At 50.4% G+C, this 22,206-nt stretch overlaps 1 protein-coding gene across 1 annotated transcript; it reads right to left on the reverse strand.

The window, feature by feature from the left end:
* Positions 1–617: 617 nt before the first annotated feature.
* On the reverse strand, positions 618–21,669 carry grm5a (glutamate receptor, metabotropic 5a; the record flags this gene model as incomplete). The annotated part of the gene is made up of 17 exons (XM_084474232.1): positions 618–1,647; positions 2,681–2,850; positions 3,693–3,875; positions 4,559–4,684; positions 5,428–5,586; positions 6,450–6,636; positions 6,915–7,032; positions 7,569–7,695; positions 8,199–8,367; positions 8,482–8,606; positions 8,712–8,833; positions 10,364–10,599; positions 14,772–15,021; positions 18,909–19,023; positions 19,479–19,740; positions 20,868–21,001; positions 21,439–21,669. The coding sequence occupies 17 exons, from the start codon at positions 21,667–21,669 to the stop codon at positions 618–620; spliced, it is 3,744 nt and encodes a 1,247-aa protein (XP_084330358.1).
* Positions 21,670–22,206: the final 537 nt, after the last annotated feature.

Below are 22,206 nucleotides of genomic sequence, written 5' to 3' on the forward strand. Positions count from 1 at the left end.
CTTCTCCACACAAAAACAAAACATTTCCACAACAGAAGTGCCATTAGTCAAAGTCTGTTTTAAAAACAGAATAGTACACGCTTATTTATTTCACTTTTATATATATATAAAAAGGTATATGGTTTAAACGCAAGTACATCCATAATGTAAACTGCTAGACTGCTTAATAACAAACAGAAGTTTCATGTTTTAAGAGGAAAGTATCCTATCTTTAATCAGAACCGGTATTGGTGCACTGACATCACGTTGTGACGACATCTCTCTTGTCATGCAAGTCTAGCTTTTCAAATAGTCTAAAAGTAAAACTGTTATAAATCTCATTAAGTCGGCAAGCTCATTCCTGTTGAACAAACAAAGCAATAACGAAGAAAGTCAACCACATGGTGAATAGGTTCACAATACCGGGCGTAAACCCTTCATCATCCTACTGTTCATATGAAGGTTACGTGTGTATAGTCTCATGTCTAAACGAGGCAACTCAGAATCAGAAATACAAACTGGGGAAAACCCCTATCATCTCTGGGGAATGCAAAAAAACACTTGAGCGGTGTCTTCTCGGGTTCCATTTTTCCGGCGAGACAGCGCTAAACCGCGGCGCTTGCGAGAGGCGAGCCGGACTAGAGGGAGGACGAGCTCTGGGTGTAGTGCCGCAGCAGCAGCTGGTCGTAGTCCTCCTCAGAGCCCGGGGAGAGAGACGGCGGCGGCGAGTCGCTGTTGGAGCCCGTGGACAGGTCTCTGAACGGGGACGGGGGAGTCAGTGTCACCAGCTCCTCCGCATTCCTGGACCTCCGGACGTTGGCGCACACCCCGGCCATGCGCTCGTACGTCATCGGTCGCGGGTTATCGCCGGCGGCGGCGGCGGCGCTGCTGCCGCCGCTGGCCGACACCTGGGCGTACGCGGTGACGGCGGAGCCGCTCGGCCGCGCCCGGGGCATCAGGGCGGCCGGGGGCGGCCCGCAGGCGCCCGCCTCCGGGCCGGGGATGAAGGTGCCAGGTCCCGGGACGGCGGCGCACGCGCCGGTGGCGCCCCCCGGTGGCGAGCCCGGGAGCATCATGGTGTTGAGCTCGCTGATGTTGGCGGTGAAGCGGTGCACCACGCTGCTGATCTGGTCCATGATGGTGGAGCACTGGGGCTGCCCGGGCAGCATCCTCACCCCGATGTCCCCCACGCCGACCCCGCTGGTGTCCACCAGCTGCTCCTCCGGGACCCCCGGATCCGCCGCCGCCGCCGCCGCCGCCGCCACCCCCCCTCCGCGGCTCTCGGGCAGCCTGTGGCCGAGCGTCTGGGGGGTCCCGGGGGAATACGCTGGCAGGGCCTGCTGGTGCGCCGCTGCACCTCCGTCCTCCCTGCCCTGGGGGCCCTGGGGGCCCCGTGGCCCGTCGTCGCGCAGGCCGCCAGGGGCCGGGGCGTGGAAGGGCGGGGGGGAGGGCGGGTAGGTGGTGAGCGGGGACTCGTCCTCGTACTCCACGTGGAGGCTGCCCGTGTCGGCGGGGGAGTCGGGCCCCTTGGAGAAGGGCTTGATGATGGCGGTGTGGTTGACCTCCAGCTCCTCCGTCTTCTTCACGTGGATGGAGATCCTCTTCCACAGGTTGGGCCGCTGCTGGCTGCGCTCGTTCTGGGCCCACGTCAGAGACTTCCCGTTGGAGCTGAGCAGGATGGGGGACAGCACATTCCTACCTTAACTCCATGTAGAACATATCCAAATGAAGTTATATATGAAGTTGTTGTAAGGCGTGTACAATCATATCGTGGAGGGTGTGAAGGATGTAAAATAAATGCAATTTAGACGTAACTTATTGCGATATTCTCCGTTTTTATGTGTGATTATGTACAACAATTGGATAAACTGTATCCATGTATCTAAGACTAAGTGTGAGAAAATGTCTAAGAAACACACACGCGGCGCGCTGACTGCCAACCCAGGATCTGTCGCACGGAATCGACCCGGAATCACACCGGGAAGCATCCTAATGAGGACCGCCCTCAGGACCACCTTCTAATCATCCCTGTTACCCCCTCCCCCACCATCCCCGCCTCCCTCTCTTTCATCATCCTATCCCTAGAAAGAGTGCTCCGACGGGGATGGAGGGTCCCTGTGGGGATAGCTAACCCACATGTAGCGGGCTGCTTTTAGCTCCAGGTACATTCCAGACAATCCAGTCATTGTTTCCTCTGAGCTATTAAATAATGATTAATAGCTGAGGGGGAGAAAAAAAAAATACACTTTCGAAAGACATTCGAGTTACGCGCTGTGAATATGTGTGTCGGAATTCAGTCATAGTAAACGATGGGTTCGATAGAAACGTATTCGTGGCAACGCTTGCGGAGCGTGACGTCTTCTGGTGAGGCGTCTCCATCCCGTGTTGCTCTGTCCCATGTCACCTGCCCCATTTCATCCCTCCTTCAGGAGGGCCGTGCAAATATTGAACGTTATATCCGTGCGAATTAAGTATTTCCTGTTTTAATTGTGCCTTCAGATATTTGCTCTGTGTGTGCGTCTCTATGTGCGCGTGAGAGAGAACACAGAAGATATACACACAGAAAGAGAAAGAGAGAGAGAGCGAGAGACACTGACTTCTTCACTAACTGACAGGCAAGTGAATGAATGAACGGCAGACAGGTCTGAATGACGCGGGAGAGAGGGGCCCGCGCGCCCGCCGTCCCGCGCCCGTCCAGTACCTGACGTTGCCCTGTCCGGAGTCGCGGCGGCGGAACATGTTGGCCATGCTGCTGGTGGGCTTGGCGGCCTTGGCGGCGGTCTTGGCGTCGCCCACGTGCATGCGCACCACCGTGGACGTGGTGAAGGCGCTCCGCACGTTCTTCTCCGGCTTGGCGAGCATGATGTACACCTGGTCACACCCAGTCAGGAGGTTATTAGAGTATAACATTCACATTCACATTCAGGGCGTTTAGCAGACGCTTTGTCGAACGCGACGTACAGTAAGTACGTTTGTCAGAAGAAGGTGAAATAATAGATCGCTGTCGGTACAGTAAGGATGTTCATAGAACCAAGTGCAAAGCACTAACAATCACTAGGGTAACCCATTCCCCGTATACAACAGAGATAGCTAGGATATGATAGATAGGATATCTGCCCCTTATGACATCATAAGGGGCAGAAAGTGGGCGTGTCCACCTAGATGTGTGCTGGATAGATCAGTCTACCAGCCTACCCAGTGGGACTGTAGCAAACGTTGCTCATCTATCCGTCACACATCTAGGTAGACACACACACCTGTGATGTCTTAAGGGGCTGATTTCCAAAACAGCTTGTAACGGCTAATCACACCAGACTTGGTGGCATGTCATGGGACCTTTAACTTTTGCTTGTTTTATGCTACCCCCATTCAGCCCTTTCAGATCAGAATCAGAATCAGAATCTTATTTATTGCCAAGTATGTTTACACATGCAAGGAATTCTTTTTGGTGTGGTGGTGCAAAAACAAACAACAAACAAACATAGTGCAAAAAGAGAAGACAGTGCAAATAACAAACAAACAGTGCAAAAAAGAGAAGACAGAATGAGGTAATAACAGAATGAGGTAGTATGATGAAGTACAATATTTCATTTGTTTCAGTTTTTCCTTGGCCTTTAAAGGGTGTACAGTGAGGAGGAGCACATGTGATCAAGTGGCTCTACAGATGTGGCTGACCCGAGCGCACCTTTCCCACCGTGCTCCCCGGGGCTCACCTTGGGGGCGAACATGCAGCAGAGCGCCACAGTGGCGCTGAGGCTGACGCTGAAGCACATGGTGATGATCTTGTAGTTGGAGCCGAAGTAGATGGGCACGAAGGCCAGCCAGATGATGCAGGTGGTGTACATGGTGAAGGCGATGTACTTGGCCTCGTTGAAGTTGGCCGGGACGTTGCGCGTCTGTGGGGGGGGGGGGGGGGGGGGGGAAGCAGCGTTTGGTGACTGGTTTAGGGCTCGTACGTCGTGACGTCACATCGCAGTGACCGCCGCCGTTTTGGAAGCATAGGAGCGTTCTAAGATAATAATGTTACGATACGATACGATACAACTTTATTAATCCCCAGTAGGAGAAATGTGTTTGCTGCAATAGCCCAGCAGCAGTAGACAGTAAAACACAGGATAATAATAAATAATATACAATACAATAAGAATGCAATCAAAAGCAGACGCTAAGGGAAAATGCTAAACGAAATGCTAAAGTAAGGAGAAGAAAGTTAATTAGTTAGTTAGCTAGTTAGTTAGTTAGTTAGTTAGCTGAGTCAACGTCTTTTTTTTTTCTTGTCCTTTGGTTCTTTCACTCAAGACATTGCAAAACGTTCCATTAGCCTAGGTTACTTTATATTTATGTTGATTTAGATTGAACAGTACTACAGCTCTCCTGGGTCCTTTCCACATGGCGCCATGCCCAGAATGAAAAAAACCTCAGGGCATTTTTTTAAGTTGAGGGGTGAGGGGGTTTGGTTCATCTTTAAAGGCTAATCAAACTACTCCCCCACCACGGTGTTCTCTGTGTGTGTGTGTGTGTGTGTGTGTTGGGGGGGTCGGGGTGCGGGTAAATGGGACAGGGTGGGGTGGAGGGGCACCTTGAAGGCGTAGAAGGTGCAGCTCAGGATGAGCAGGCCGTTGTAGCCGAGGGGCGCCACCACGCCCAGCGTGGTCAGGTTGCAGATCAGGTGCACCTCCCGGATGCTGGGGTAGTCGTAGATCACCTGGGAGGGGGTCGTGGTGTTTGGGTCGTTGTTTAGTAATTAATCGTGAAATGATTAGTCATTAAAGTGGAGACATTGTCGTGTGTAAATCACAACACACGTTGCAACCGTGTTTATCATGCGAGATGTGGCAAAACAACGTTTACGACGTCATTAGTCGAGGTCACGATATATAAATACGTTGATTTAGGATTTTTACAGTACTACTGCTCTCTCTCTCTCTCTCTCTCTCTCTCTCTCTCTTTCTCGATATGGTGGAGTATTGCCAACAACAAATCCCATGATGCATAGACCTCTGAAGAATAAGTCCCGCCTCCGAGGCTCCCGGTTCCCTTGGTCAAATGGGAAATAACATGCGTTTTTTTGAATGATTGTACATAACAAACTCTGTAGGTGGCGGAGAAGTAAAAGCTGCGTCACGTTTTGAACTACACACTTTTTCCATCTAGTTCCGACTGGCTTTTTGGATTGTCTGTGCCGTTAAAATAGCATTTATAACCGTTAGGGTTAGGGTTAGGGTTACTTTAACGGCACCGACAATCCAAAACGCCAGTCGAAACTAGATGGAAAAAGTGTGTAGTTCAAAACGTGACGCAGCTTTTACTTCTCCGACACCTACAGAGTTTGCTATGTACGATCATTCATAAACCCCATGTTATTTCCCATAGACATTTGACCGAGGGAACCGGGAGCCTCGGAGGCGGGACTTGTTCTTCAGAGTATTGTGATGTCTACATACACACCTGCGGGGGCTCTATGACCAGCAGGGCCACGATGATGCCCAGCTGCAGCAGGATGAGGATGAAGGCGATGATGAGCTGGGCGCAGGCCGACATGAAGCGGGGCTTCTTGGTGCAGATCTTCTTCTTGCTGCCTGCCAGGATCCGCGCGATGCGGTTCGTCTGCGTGAGGAACACACAAGGCCACTTAACAAACGCAGCCTGATTGATGTGTCCCGGGTCGTTTCAGCTGCTGGAGGTAAAGAATCGAGAGTTGATAAGAGAGAGAGAGAGACCGAAAAAAAAGAGCGGGACAGCACGAGATTTCGAAAACAAGCAACCGAAAAAAAACGCCCTTCCTACCTTTCCCCGCAATTGAGAAGTGTTGCATTTCCCAGACCTGTGATTGACAGGCAAGGTGGATTCCCCAAACCAATCAGGGAAGAGATGCCCTGATTGGTCAGAAGTGATTCGGGAGCGGTCAAAAATTTTAAATCTGGCTCCTACAGAGGCTGTCGCGGTCAACTCGAGACAGATATTCTCTCAGCACATTCCCCTCATTAACAGCTGACGGATGGCTTAACTTCCGTCAGCTGCTTAACTTCAATTTAAAAGGACATTACAATCCAGCCCAATGCTTGGTGGTATTCCCACCAAAAGGCAGACAACGTCATTCCCCATGAAGTCATGAAGAACCCCTCCCTATGGCGGTACCTTGTAGACTGGGTAGCCCCGCCCATTCTGCCGGCGATTTGAGTTGGCCCTGCAGAAGGGTCTGGAGAAGAGCAATACATTTCTTTCTAGTTTCGATACGTTTTTGCAGGAGCCAATCACCAAGTTGGCTTTTCCCCCCCCTGGCGCGCTATTGGCTGGTTTAACACAACGACGACAGGGAAACGATGGCAAGCAGCCGATTGCGTACAGAGTCAATTCAACTCCGCCCGTTGATCACGCCTCTTGTGCTGAAGAAAATGACAGCAGCCTCCCCCAGACCAACGTGTCAATCTAGGATTGAGCTTGAGTCTGGCAACAGCCAGGCTAGGTACCTTGGTGACCAGGGCCGAGTAGCTCATGGCGGGGGACAGGCCGATGCCTAGCCGCTGGAGGTAGCAGAGCACCACGTGGGGCTTGGCGATGAGGCTGAAGGTGCAGAGGTAGCCCAGGAAGATCCCGGCCAGGATGATGTAGCACAGCTCACGGCTGGACGACTTCACCACAGGGGTGTCCCAGAACCTTACACGGAAACCACAGGACACCCCCTTCAGTCTCAGATATGAAGCAAGGATCACGAAGGATTGCAGTTTGTTGGCCTAAATGGCCCAAATGTGGACATATCTACTTCTGTATCATGTATACTTATACTATCCTTTATGTTTATACTATACTTTTTGTTTATACTATACTATACTATCATTTCTAACATTTATACTGTACATTTTCGAATGCTATATTAAAAGGGTGAGCTGTTTTGTATCAGAAGCAAGAAGTTGAACAAAGTCTTGAGGCTTTACTTAATGAAGATTGATGTTACAAAGAGGGTAGCCATGAGACCCAGACAGGCAAAGACCACGGCAGCGATTGGCTCTGGATCCCCCCAGCGGACATACTGGACAGGGATTGGCTCGCAGCCTGGGGCAGAGGAAAGACATACATAATTCACATTACTGGGCCGTATATATAGCCGTGTGTGTGTGCGTGTGCGTGTGTCTGTGTGTGTGTGTGTGTGTGTGTGTGTGTGGGGGGGGGGGGTGTGTGGTGTGTGATCCGTGTTCGGTATCAGATAATTTGGCACATTTAGGCTTGGAGGAGAAATGAGCAGATCTCTATTCACGATAAGTTGGTGGAAGTGGGGGTCAGGGAAAGAGCAGGAAACCTCCAAACTCCACGAGGAGTTTGATTCTAACGGATGCTTAAGACCCTCTGTCTGTCTCTTATCTGAACTTGGGTGCTGAACTTGCGTTTTATACATCTAATATGGATTAAATCATGAGTAACATATGGCACAGGATTCATGGCGCTTGGATGAAGACAAGCCGTAGAACACACATAAACACTATTAACAAACACGAATAACATAGGAGATGATATACAAGACAGGGAGGGTGTGTGTGTGTGTGTGTGTGTGTGTGTGCGTGCGTGTGCGTGTGTGTGTGTGTGTGTTGTACCGGTGAGGTCGTCAGTGGGCCAGTAGCCTAGCACACATGCTCGACAGGTGTACTCGTCAAAGACAAACTCGTTGTCCTTGCAGGGCGTGCAGGTCCAGCAGCAGCTCACCTCTCCTTTACGGATCACCTGCGGAGACACGAGACGACGCTCTCAGCAACAAGAGGGACCGTCCTGGCATCACAGCAACAGACAGTCCACGTCTAAAGCCCAATACCGGCGCTTGCTCATAAGTCATTGTTAGCCAACGAGTCCCTATGATATGATTACGGGTCGATGATATACAAACGACTGCTACATTCGACATTTCAATTGTAGGGAATTTAGCAGACACTTTCATCCAAAGCGGCGGTTTGGATGAAAGTGTTCATACACACATTCACACACCGACGGCGGAGTCCACCATGCAAGGCGACATCCAGCTCGTCAGGAGCAGTCAGGGTTAGAGTCTCGCTCAGGGACACCTCGACACTTCCCCGGCAAGAAGGAGCCGGGGGAATCGAACTAGCAACCTTCAGGTTACAAGTCCGCCCCGGCTCTAGCTCCTGAGCCAAGCCGACCGTTCTACGGGGGGGGGGGGGGGGGGGGGGGTCTCTTGGGTTCTCACTCTCGCTCTCGGTTTCCACGGCTACCTTGATCTGGGCCCTCTGGCAGGGTTCCGAGCACACCGACTGGATGATGTCGCTGTTGTTGGTCCAGATCTCGTCGTCGTCCATCCTCAGGCCACCCTGGTCCCAGCTGCCCACGTGGATGTAGCTGTACTCGCTCTTCCCCGTGTGCTTGAAGTTCATGATCTCGTACCTGCAACCGGCGAAAAACAGGCACAATCCACACCCCTCGTGAAATCAAACCGTCCCTCCCTCTCTCCTTTCCCTTCCTCGATTCCTCCCTTCCTCCCCTCCTTCCTTCCCTCACCGGCCGGGGGAGTCCCCGTTGGCGTCGAAGCAGATCGTCTCTCCGGACACGCCGGTGAAGTTGGTCTTCATCAGGAACTCCAGCAGCTTGCGTCCGTCGATGGGCCGCATGGCGCCGCATAGACCCTTTGAGCAAGGCACAGGACGTGAGCCTGGAGGTCGGTCGGCGGCGGCGGCGTGCTGCGCTGCGCTGCTAGGGCATCGTGTGAAAGTGTGTAGCACGGGGCCTACCTTATACCCGGGGCAGAGGGACTGCTGCATGGCGTGCAGGCCATACGCCATGGAGTAGATGGCGTTGATGACGAAGCCCATCTTGGTGTCTTGCGCGTACTGCTGGCGCAGAGACTCTCTCCCTGTGGACGAACGGGGACCGACTCGATCAGGGCATAGCCCCCGCTCTCTCTCTCTCTCTCTCTCTCTCTCTCTCTCTCTCTCTCTCTCTCTGAGGAGGAGGAGGAGGAGGAGAAGGAGGAGGAGTTGTTGTTTAGCTTGCTTTCACAGTGAACACTCAGAACCCTAGGGATGTCCACGCTATCAAGAGTGGAAGTGGGGGCTAGCGAGGGCTGGAGCCTGGGGCTAGCGGCCCCTAAACTCAGCCCACTCACCCCTTCTCTCTGCCCCTAAACTCAGCCCACTCACCCCTTCTCTCTGCCCCTAAACTCAGCCCACTCACCCCTTCTCTCGGCCCCTAAACTCAGCCCACTCACCCCTTCTCTTGGCCCTTAAACTCGAGCAACTTGAAAAGATTCACGGCCGTGGGCCAACCGCAAGAAACCTTGACACTCGCTGATGCGAACAAGGTTTACGTCAGTATTGTAAGGGGATGTAAGGGGATTTAAGGAGATTTTAGGGGGATATAGAATCGTTATCCCCATAATTGTGTGAATTTGGGGCAAAGCTTCCCCTGATCTAAGGTAAAGCCGTTGTTAATGGGTTCCTCAGGCAGACCCACACCATCCCACCGCTGCGTTAACGGCATGTTGTTTCTCTGGTTACCGTTGTGTATACAGTAGAGCTCTGTGTCACCCACTGTGTTTTTCTCAACATCTATATGTTTATGTATCTGGCCGTGGGTTGTTGTGTGCACTCAGAGCTGAACCGTTCTCCAGCCAAACCCACCGACCCTGTTGCTGTGGAAATAAACAACTACTGTATCTCGAATATCGTAACGCATCCCCCCAGTGTAAGGCTAACACTAGCCCAGGGTCCAACGCCATACGGTGTGACGGCAAGAGAGGGAAACAGAGTGAGTTGGAAGAGTGAGGAACCCGACGCCTGCTTAGCACCTCTGGAACTCTGCCACCCTGTTCAGACTATAACACCCTGTTAGACTATACATCCGTACTATAGCGTCTCTCCCACCCTGTTAGACTATACATCCGTACTATAGTGTCTCTCCCACCCTGTTAGACTATACATCCGTACTATAGCGTCTCTCCCACCCTGTTAGACTATACATCCGTACTATAGCGTCTCTCCCACCCTGTTAAACTATACATCCGTACTATAGCGTCTCTCCCCACCTTTAAAACCAAACTCTATCAAAACCCACCTGTTCAGACTGGCCTATCCCACTTCTATCCCGCTTTGAGTAAGAGAAAAGCGCTATAGTCCAAGCTAAGTCCAATTTATTATTATTGTTATTATTAACTCCACCCACCAGCCAATGGAATGAATATGCTGCATTGTTTATATTGTTATATATGTTGTTATATATATATTTTTAAAATGTGTTTGTTTAAATTACATCTGCCTGTTTTTAACTTGTTTTTGCTTGTCCAAACTGTTAGGCGACCCTGTGAACGTTTTGAACGGGTGACCCTGAAACAAAACGTATCCTTCTTCTTCTTCTCCTCATTGAGCCTGCTGGTGGCGGTGCTTACAGTCGCAGGTGCGGTTGAAGGCGGCGTTCTCCTGCGGGAAGCCCCGCAGCCCGCACTGGAAGCGGTGCTGCCAGAACTCGGGGAACCAGGGGTTCCTCAGGTTGGTCTCGGGCTTCAGGTTCAGGTAGTAGTCGTCGAACCAGGTGACGTAGGCCGACTTGAGCTTGATGGTGATGCCCCCCGCGGCCTCTCTCTGGTAACCGTCGGTGACGTCGGACCTGTCTGCCCAGCCGTCGCTGGGGGAGGGAGGGGGGGGGGGGGGGGGAGGGAGGGAGGGAGGGAGGGAGCGGGAGCCCACAGAGGGAAACCACGGTCAACACATTTGGTTGAAAGACTTAATTGCATGACTGCGTTTCCACAATGTTTTCCTTGTTACCATGGCGACCTCATCACAATACAAACATGGCAGCATGCGTAAGGTGCAGGGATGGAATAGGGATTATGAACACAGTACTTATTTTGCTATGTTTAAACACTGGAAATGGAGTATGATGCTAGTTGTGCTAAGTTGAAAGATAAAGTTGGAGATTGCTCAAAGGAGAAATTGGCTCAATAATTGGGATTCCTGTTGGTACTCCGGAGATATGAGCAGTGTTTAATTATAACGTGGCTAAGACCGCACGGAATGATGGAAGAAAGAGTCATATCCACCCACGAGTGTAAGACACTTGTAGGTGGACACACACACACACACACACACATGCACACACACACAGACACACACACACACACACACATACGCAGACATACAGGCACAAGCATGCATGCACACACACGTCCCTGCACACGCATGCAAACACACACACACACACACACGCACACAGACACACACACACACACACACACTCTCTCTCACATGAACACTTGTAGGTGGACGCACACATAAACACAACCACACACACACGCACACACACACAAAGGCACACACTCACACATGCATGCACACAGGAAGACATTCACGCACACACATGCACACACACACACACACACACACAATCAAGAGATTGTGTCACCAAGGAAGTGGGCTCCGGCAGAAAAAAAAAGTGATGATATTATAACTTAGCTCAACTTAAAGAGCATGAGCGTTACACAACAGCGGTGTGGGCGGGCTCTGTGGCATGCCTCTGTTCTCCCTTTGTTTCGTAACGCAGCCTTAGAGGAGCGGCCGCGATGCAGCGATCGGTAGAACCAGGCGGGGAGAGAAGAGAGGGATTACGAAAAGCGTGGACGGCTGCAGTCCGGAATAGTTTGAATCACTCGTCGACCAGAGCTGTGCATCCCACGCTCTGACCCGCCAGGGCAACGTGGCGCTCGCTGCGCCCTGCACAGACGCACACAGACACACACGCAGCCATGCGCATACACGCACAACACGCACGCACGCACGCACACACACGCACGCAGTCGTGCACCTATATGTGTCCACACACAACGGAGCCCGGTCGGCGGGAACGTAAGCGCTGCTTGTGGAGGACTCATGCACTTATAGGCGCCCCACACACACACACACACACCACGGGCGACTGCAATGTAAGCGCTGCAGTAAAATCACTTCCAACCGGCATTGCACACACACACATATACACACAAGCCCATGTAAACACACACACACACACACACACACACACATTCATACACACACACACACACACACACACGCACACACGCACACACACGCGCACACACGCACACACACACACACACACAAGCCATGGTGGACTTTAATTCAAACCCTGTAGTACATCCAACTTGTTTTTACCAGATCACACTGCAGAGCTACAAGTGGACACTGAAGTGGCCCTCAGAGGCCTCTCATCGGAGACCTCCCAGCGGCGTGTGGAGGACTCATGCACCTATAATGCGTACGTGTGACAGAACGGATATAATTCAACAGAACGGAACAAAGCCTAATAGCCCCTTGTCACCGAAACCGTTGTTGGAGTTGTGATAATCCTGGCAAAAGATTGAAATGATTGAAATTGAAATTATTCCAAAGGAGATAAAAGAAAATTCAATGAGCGATGACAGGGTGAGGACGGCGTTGCTTTGTAACCAAAACAATCACTCAAGTGAATGCGGTCTACTGCCTTCCACATTAGCAAAGGAAAGAATGAAAGATTGAGTGGGAAGACAGCGGGAATATGAGGATAGAAGACAATGTGAGTGGGAGGGAGCGTGTGAGCGTGTGTGTGTGTGTGTGTGTGTGTGTGTTAATCACTGGCACCGAGGCATAAGACTGCAGCTTGGCGACTGTGAGAGTGTAGAGCCATAAATGTTAACTTGAACAAGCTGTGTGTGTGTATTTGCGATCCTATAAATTAATTTTAATTACAATAACAACGTATCAGTTCGACATAAACGTAAGAGTTAACACTAGCTAATTCAATCCGAGGATTAATAACCTTTCCATTTTTTATCGGTACATTTTCAACACGAGAGAGAAACCGTCAGACACAAATCTGATTGAAGGTCTGAACGAGGCGAGCGCCGCGCGGCGAGGGGAGAACACGAGGGAGGCGGCGTGCGGCGTGTGCAGCCCACCGGCGGGGACGCCTGCGGTATGTAGTTCAAGGTTACGTTTCTGTTTCCTGCCGTCAGACGGTGAGCGACAGCCTACATGGGGCTCCTAATAAGGAGCGGCGTTCAAGCCGCACCGGGGACCGGCAAGCCTTAAAATAAAACACCTTATTTTCAGTTTGATTAAAACGCTCCTGCTCTCTCAATCCCCGCCTTAATATTGGACTCCTTTTTTTATTCATCCATCCACGCTACACACACACACACACGCGCACGCACACACACACACACACACACACACACACACACACACACCCCTCCCCCGCCACCACACCAACAGTCTGTCGTTTCAATAAAACGGGGCTGTGGATACCGCCTTTCAAGTCGTGGTAATTCCTTTTAGGAATAGAAAATTGCCTCCCCAGGTTGGATTAAGCAGGATTAAAGGTCTTTATATTAAACACTCATAAAGCGCCACCCTTTAGTCTCGATTTGGATGTCATCTGGGAGCAGACTTTGACTAGATCATACACATAGGGCAACGTCGACATAGAGAAATGTATGTCATGGCATGAAGATACGGTACATACCTGCTTAATGTCCCACGGACGAGATGGTGATGATGATGAGGGTGATTGTGGTGAGGAAGATGCATCTGATGAAAAGACAAAGAGTGAACTGTTCTGTATGGTGCTGCACGGCGTAATAATGAATCCATAAATAGGACAAAAAACCTCCTGTTTTTCCTCGATTTAGAAATAATGACAAAGGATCAACTTATTTCAGTGTGCTGCCAGGCTGTTCATTTAAAGCCGTCACTTTAACAAACGTTTTCTATGAATCACTTCTTTTGAGAGGCTCTTAAAGGAGACCCGTTTGGCTTACAGCTGTGATAATCGGGCAGCACCGCCGTTCAGACCGACCGCACAGCCGTTATTTGTCTGCATGTCGTTATGAGTGTCATAGCAGTGTTTACCAACATGCATTGTCTTAGCAGCTTGGGACACCACCAATCATCAACAGCCGACCAGAAAGGATTCTAATATCATGCAGTATCATTATTAACATTATGGTGGTATGAGAACTTAAAACTGAAGAAGCTGAGTAGTAATTCTGTTTCCGGTCTCAATTTAATTGATCAGCCGAAATCAGCAAACACATATAAACTATGTTAATATTTCCATTATAAATATTGTATTTTGCATTCAGATTTTACTCTGTACTTTTTCTATGAAGTCATAACTTTTGTTTTTGTAAGTACAACAAAGCATAATCAAAAACTTAATATGTCGACCAACCAGAACATTCCGCTCACATACCCCATGGACCCTTGACCCCTTATGGGGATCATTGTCCCCGAAACGTCTTTCTCCAGAAAGCTGCTAATCCTATTTCACTGGAATGCTTCACTGGGATGTTCCACTAGAACATTCCAGTGGAACGTTCTGCTCTGCGCCCCTAAAACCCTGAACTGCTCAGGTAGACGTTTACATTCAGCAGACACTTTTATCCAAATCATCTTACAACAGTTAACACACACCGACGGCAGAGTCGACCACGCAAGGCGACAGCGCAGCTCGTCAGGAGCAGTCAGGGGTAAGCGTCTCGCTCAGGGACACATCGACACTAGGAGGAGCCGGGCATCGAACCAGCAACCATCACGGTTCCAAGTCAACCTGCTCTACCTCCTGAGCTAAGCCGACCCCAGTAGACCAACAACTCCAAGGGGAACACACCACCAAGACATCTGCCTTTACCTCTGGTGGGATAGGGAACCCCTGAGTCTGCGTGCATGTGTGTGTGTGTGTGTGTGTGTGTGCATAGAGTCAACATCAAAAGACCTCAATCGACCGCTTCCGAAGGGAAGGGGGGGGGCGTGGCTCCGTCGTACCTGCCCACCAGCAGGAACTCCCCGACCAGGTGACGGCGTCTCATGGCCATCAGGATGCCTCTGACGGTCATGCCCTCGCAGAAGCAGGCCACCACCCTGGCTTTGGGCAGGTGGCCGCGCAGTTTGTCCAGCAGCTTGTCGAAGCTCTGCTCGCCGGCGTTGCTGTATATCTTGTCCGAGTGGGCGATGCAGATCCCCTCCTCGGCCGCCATGTCCTTAAATGCCTCCATGCCGCTCTCGCCGTAGTTGCCTGGCGATGGGAGTGGGGGGGGGGGGGGGGGGGGGGGAGGAGGGGGAGAGATAAGCAACATGAGTGATGTAAAATAAGCAGCCCAGAGAAATAAGATGGCCACGCTTTTACAATAAGGGTGCTTATTATTTTACCATGAACTAACGTTGGGTTTATGTGTCGTGATGTTCATTCATTTACGGTTAATCAGCGGGTTACTACCGTGTCTAGTAATCACAGACTAATTAACCTAACCACTATGCTAATGCTATGTAATTATGATGAGTACTGCAATAACTAACGCTCATTATAGTACCCGTATTGTAAAGCGTGGAAGTAAAATGTGATTACTTCCACAGACGGCAAACAAGCAGGAGGGAATTAGATCATCATCATCATCATCATCATCAACAACATCAACAACATCACTATGTGCTTTGAATATGTCTTCACTCTCCATAATGCTACAGTGGACAGATGGACATAGCTGAGACTACATATCAAAATGTTCTTCATCTTGTGAGTGGATAAGGATTCAAGATACTTAATATGATCACACACTGATAAAAATACATCCAGCATGCCCAAACACACACAGAGACTTGCACACACACACACACGCACGCGCACACGCACGCACACACACACACACACACACACACACACACACGCACGCACACACACACACACACACACACCACACACAAACACACACTCACACACACACACTCACACACACACACACACACACACACACACACTCACACACACACACACACACTCACACACAGACACACACACAACCTGCCAACCCAATGCCCCAGAATCTGATGTGTTACACAACCCAGCTGGGGTACAATCCCCCGTTTTCTCTGGAAGCAGGTCACCCACTTTCTGTTGCTTAGAAGGAAAAAAAGGAACCTCAGACTGGCAGCATGACAAGGTTTAACACGGAGAATAATTCATCTTTTCGCTGCAAAGAACTGTCACACACGCACAGAGAAAAAAAACACGTACGCCTACGAATGGCTCATCCAGTATTTTTTAAGATGAGGTGATTCGGTGTGTTGAAGGCCGTCTCTTATTGGCAAAAGAGTTTCTGGCTAAATTCTTTGTACTCCTCTTCCTGGAGCTGAGAAGGTCACAATCCTTTTCTAATCTCCAGCCCGTCTCAACCAGATCGACGCTAGTCCCGATCAACGAATGAGGCTTGTGAGAAACATGTGAGACATGTAAACATGCAGTAACCTGATTAGCTCTTGTTTTCTTTCTGTCGTTAGTATAGCAACCCTTGGCATGGAAGATCTGTCTTTAAATCCCCCTCTAAATCCGGTTCACACACACACACACACACACACACACACACACACACACACACACACACTCTCTCTCTCTCTCTCTCTCTCTCTCTCTCTCTCTCTCTCTCTCTCTCTCTCTCTCTCTCACACACACACACACACACACACACAGCTTAGTGTTTGAGTCAAGTGATCACATGACAGAAATACAACCAAGAAATTGTAGCACAGATTCTCCCATGTGTCGTGTGATTGTTATGTTCCTTCTTTATTTAGTTATCTCCAGGCGTCACTGTTGGTGAGGGTGGGGACTGCCTTGAGAATCAAAACATAACATAACATAACACAAGATAATAGGAAACAATATCATGTCATTCCATGCTCCCTGAGCCTGTCCCCTCCCCAACGTTGTTTGACTTGTTGATAGAGAAAAGCAGCGAGTAAAAAACGTCCATAGTGAACCAAACGTCCATAGTGAACCAAACGTCCATAGTGAACCAAACGTTCATAGTGAACCAAACGTCCATAGTATGAGGGTAAACTCTAGTAAATCCTAGAGGGGAGGTTTTGATGATAAGCCCTTGGGGATCCTAACCTCTCCTGCACATCACGTGCCATGTTTATTTGAACATATACCCTTGTTTTGTCCCTTCCTTTGTGCTTATATATAAAGAAAAGCCGTGCTACATTCCCACCATGGTGCCTCGCGCAGCTAAAAACAATACGATGCTATAGCTCTTTTGGGTTGCGCTAAAAATACGAATTGAGATTCACGCTTTGGTCTTAAGGTATGCGTTGTGTGTAAGGTATGCGTTTGGACCGTGAACAGCTGGCTCGGACAGGAGATCCCTAGCCAATGAACAGGCACACACTCCCGCCGCCCAGAAGGTCCCAGACCAAGTGGGCATAAACCTGCCAATCACCAGCAGCGTTACACAGCACCGTATGATGTCCTAGATACAGCTGTATGAATATTAATATTCAGGAGAGATGGTACATAGGATATATGTGTGTGTGTGTGTGTGTGTGTGTGTGTGTGCGTGCGTGCGTGCACATGTGTTTGTCTGTGTGTGAGTGTTGAATGCGGTCGATTGACAAGAGCCCTGAACGGGTGACATCTTTGACTCCGCTGAATGAAATGCGTTTCCTCTTCCTGCTTCTTTGTGTCTCTGTCGATGACGCACAGTGTTTCAGGGCCACTCGCTGTGGGCGGACGCTTGCCCCCCTCGCCCTTTTGAGACCGAGTGTTTACACCGCTCCTGACGCTGAGTCACCAGATTGAGTGTTGTCTCTTTCAACAGGTCAGAGCCTCGGATATCACCGGGCCGCGTGGAGCAATGCCCCCGATGGGGAATTATGAGGCACGCTGCCTAGTTACCTAGTCCCGGAGTCTGGTGGTTTATATAACAATTGAGATGCCATCAGATTGCTGTTTCTTCGACTGCTAACAGCTACAGTCGCTGAGTTATGTTTTCAAGTTATCCTCTCATCCTGGCCCCTTGAAGGACAGTATTGGTCTGGACCGAAACACCTTAATCGTCTCTCCTGGCTTCACTGAAACATCCTTTACCAGAATAAAAAAATCGATTCTGCCTCAGATAATTGTGTGTGAACATGCCTGTCCTGATGGTAAAGAATAGCAGTAGCACTCTGCTCTTTCTACTCTGATTTATTCCTACTGTACTTGCCAATTTGATGTCTATTTTTCGTACTCCATACTGGCAGGTGCACAAAGCCTTAAGGCTTTTTGGCAGAATCTGATACAAACGGCTGGCAACAATGGCTTCATCCAGACCGCTTTTGTCCTTCAAGTCGCACTATGTCACTGCTAGCTCATGAAACAGGCCGGTCAGCGAACACTGCAGAGCTAAAGTCGTCTTTAAAGAGTGCCTGTTCCATCACCAGGTGTGATGTTGATTAGCCATCACCCAGGTGTATAATAAAAAGAACCAATCCGCTAGTAAACACAGTGGACCGTACCAACTGAGCAGGGGGATCTTTTTACCATAGCTGTGGCTAGATGCGCCCATGAGTGATCCATTTTTAAACAGCTTGCAAGGGCTTGTCAATATCCCACCCGGTGGTAAAATAATCCCTTTAACATGGACCTTCATAACAAAGCTAAACAACAGCTAAATCAAGTGATATAACCGTGAGGAATCTGGGACACCGGAGGTGTACCCAAGGTGTATAAATGAAATAAATAAAAGTGAAAGAGGGAAATATATAAAGAAAAAGGAAGAAATATGAAGAAAGGGGGAAAAAAACACGGCAAAGTCAGATTTAGCTCCCTTGTTGAGGAGTGCAAGCTGTTCTCCGTGGATGAACAGAACGATGTCATCTGTGTGTGAGGCTGTCCCTTCTTCAAACACACACACACACACACACACACACACACACACACACACACACACACACACACACACACACACACACACACACACACGCTCACATATACACACACACACACACACACATACACACACATGAATGCATACCCTCCTGCACACACATGCACGCATGCAACACACCAACACACACACACACACACACACACACACACACACACACACACACACACACACACACACACACCAATCTCCAGCTCACCTTCTGTGTGTATGGCGGACACATAGCTCCAGTTGTAGCGCTTGACGATGTCCACCATGGCTCGGGCCTGCTGGGCGTCCGACGGAACCACCCTCATGAAGTACTTGAACAGGCTCTGGACACGTGGAGCGTGGAGAGGGGATCCGTGTGAAAAATGCTTTTTGTAACAGTAGTGTGCGTCTGTATCTGTTTGTATTCGTCGGTTCGGTCATTGGTCCTGCGTTCTTTCACTATTCATTATTCATTCATTCGTTAGAATTATATCAATTATATTTCTCCTGGTTCAGCTTCTCTGAACCAGGAGAAAAGAGACAAGACCAGTTATGCCGGGCATGGTATCCAGCCCATTTCACACAGAATCTTCAAAGATACATCACGATATATAGTTACGTGTCAATAAGACAAGAAACATGTGAGACGTGCGCTCAGAGTAAGGAATAGTTTCAAAGCCTCGACACAAATACAAAAGCGTCGTAATCTCCAGCAGAACACGTTCAATGATCCCCACCTGAGCAGGAAACTCAACGCGTGTGTAAGGTGAGCGGGTGAAACCGTTGGCCGGGCTCTGACCTTGTCGCTGAGGTCCATGCTGGTGGCCGAGTAAGCTATCTGCGGGATGTTGAACAGCTGGAGGAGGTTCTGAACCTGGATGGCGACGGAGCTGGAGCCGGGTCCGATCAGACCCACGATGGGCTTCTTGGACTGCAGCACCACGGGGCCGTCCTCGCCGGCGCACTTGGCCTGGCTCTCCTCCTCCTCGTTGGACACCAGCGTGTCCCGGATGAACTCGATGCTCTGCTCCAGAGCCACGGCAGAGTGCCAGCACGAGTCCCTACGGGGGGAGGAGAGGAGAGGAGATGAGAGGAGAGGAGAGGAGATGAGAGGAGATGAGGGGCGCGCAGTGGGGGGGGGGGGGGGCTGCTGGTGGAGGGATGTCAGGCAGGGCAGGAGTGAAGGGACATGTGTAGTAAAGGATTTACACATGGTGGATCTACTTAATCAAACTTAAACTTGAGTTCTGCTGGACTCTGATGGCCTCGCGATTCCAGCCGGAATCCCACAAGCTCACCTTGAGTTTTTACGTTGAGAGATATACAGTAAGTCTGGAACCAGAATTACATGGGCAACTCGGATTCAAAACCACATTGAGTCGGCCAATCAGAGAACCCCGGCGAGTGGTCACCGTGCAGCGCTGCTTTTGACCTTTTGGCTGTATTACCATATCAATATCTATGCTGCTTTAAAAATACTTTTTTTCTTACGCAAAAAGGTTTTTACTTCAATGTGAACGGTAGCAGTGACTGAAGCCGACTAAAGCTGACTAAAGCTAATGGTGTTTACTTTGGAAATAAGGCACTAGGGAGCCGACTGCCTGAGGCTCGCCAAAGTAAGGTTGAACTGACATCTCCCCACAACAGACACACTGCCGACTCTCCCGACCTGATGAGTGGAGCGAATATGGTCGGGCTGTCCGAGGATACATTGATTTTCTTTATATATATATATATATCAACATATTTATATATCTATTTATTGTGTTTCATGGAGAGGGCTTATGGTTCTGGGCAGTGGCGGAGCCAGACTTTTTTTCAAGGGGTGGCAAGAGGGTGGCCAAGGCTTTTATAGGGGGGACGCGATTGTCGACCGGGGGGGGCGAACGCCATTGTCAACGGGGGCGGGGGGGGGGTGCGGACGCGATTGTCAACGGGGGGCGATCGCGATTGTCGTCGTGGGGGGGGGGGGGGGGGGGGGGCGGACGCGATTGTCGAACGCGGGAGGGGTGGCACCTGGGGTGGCCAATCGGGTTCCAGGGGTGGCCAGTGCCACCCCGGCCGCCCCTCTGGCTCCGCCACTGGTTGTTGTATCATGAACCCTTTGAGACTGTACAGACTGTACAGACTGTACAGATTGTACAGACTGTAGTCCAGCTCCAGCTCCCTGGCCCTGCGGGGGGCTGACCTGATCTCACAGCCCAGCGTGATGTTGGGCAGCAGGGTGGGGTCTGCGTTGATCAGGTCCAGCGTGTGCATCATGGCCTCCACCCTCTGGATGCCGTACTGCTCCCTCACCGCCCCGCACTTACGCTCATGGACCTGGAGTCGCGCACACACACACACACACGCACACACACACACGCACACACACGCAAACGCACGCACACACACACGCAAACGCGCACATGCACACACACACACACACACACACACACACACACGCAAACGCACACATGCACACACACACACACACACACACACACACACACACGTGCATACAAGCGCACACACACACACACACACACACACACACACACACACACACACAGCTCACAATGTCCCACAGTCACACACACACACACACACATGAAAGCAAGAACAACCATAATAAATACACACACACACGCAAGCAAGCAAGCACAATCATACCAAATACATCACACACACGCATACGAATAATCAGCTCACAATTTCCCACAGTGACACACACACACACACACACACACACACACACACACACACACAAAGCGGGGTACCTTGTCAGCGGGGGGTTGGTGGTGGACAGAGAACAGCGCGCCTATGATGATGTCGCCGGGGATGTGTGCCAGCACCCTCCTCTCGGTGGCCTGGGCCGCGACGCCAACGTGGCCCCCCCCTCCTACGCCCGGCCCCCCGAGGTCGGACCCCCACAGCACAGCGACGGCCAGCAGTCTCACACACAGCCCGGCGTGGCCCCCCGTGCCGGTCCCCTTCTTCACACCCTTCATCTTCGTCTTCGTCTTCTTCTCCCGCTGTCCTCTTACGGTCCGGGTGGTAAAGCTCCTCTTGTCTTTGGCATGGTGCCGCCAGAGTCCAGATTCTTAAAGGCTATCGCGCTGGAGAATAACGCGCACAGTGTTTAAGTGAGCAACAAAGCCACGTCTGAAATGTCTGTCATGAAACAAAAAAAAGTGTCTACAAAGCAGAACAACTCAATAAAGGCGACGCTGTGCTCAGAGTGACAGTTGAGATGGTTCTAGTGTGGAGGCGCTCGCTCCTTCTACGACGTTCGGTTTAAAGCGGCGGGCAGCGCGCGGTGCTGTCCAAGGTGCTGAGAATGTTCCGCCGCATCTTCCTTACCAACGGACGGAGAGAATGCCAAAATATCTTTGTAAAGAAAAACACATGACTAATCCTATAGTTAAACCAGCACCATCCACCCCTTTTGAAATCGAGTGTGTTCTATGTATATAGTCTGGCTTTTTTTAATGGTTCTCCGAATAAAAACGGATGAGAGACATAGCCTACCTCAGTAGTGGTCTGTG

Source organism: Micromesistius poutassou (assembly GCF_964030765.1).
Source record: "Micromesistius poutassou genome assembly, chromosome: 10".
Taxonomy (NCBI): Eukaryota; Metazoa; Chordata; class Actinopteri; order Gadiformes; family Gadidae; genus Micromesistius; species Micromesistius poutassou.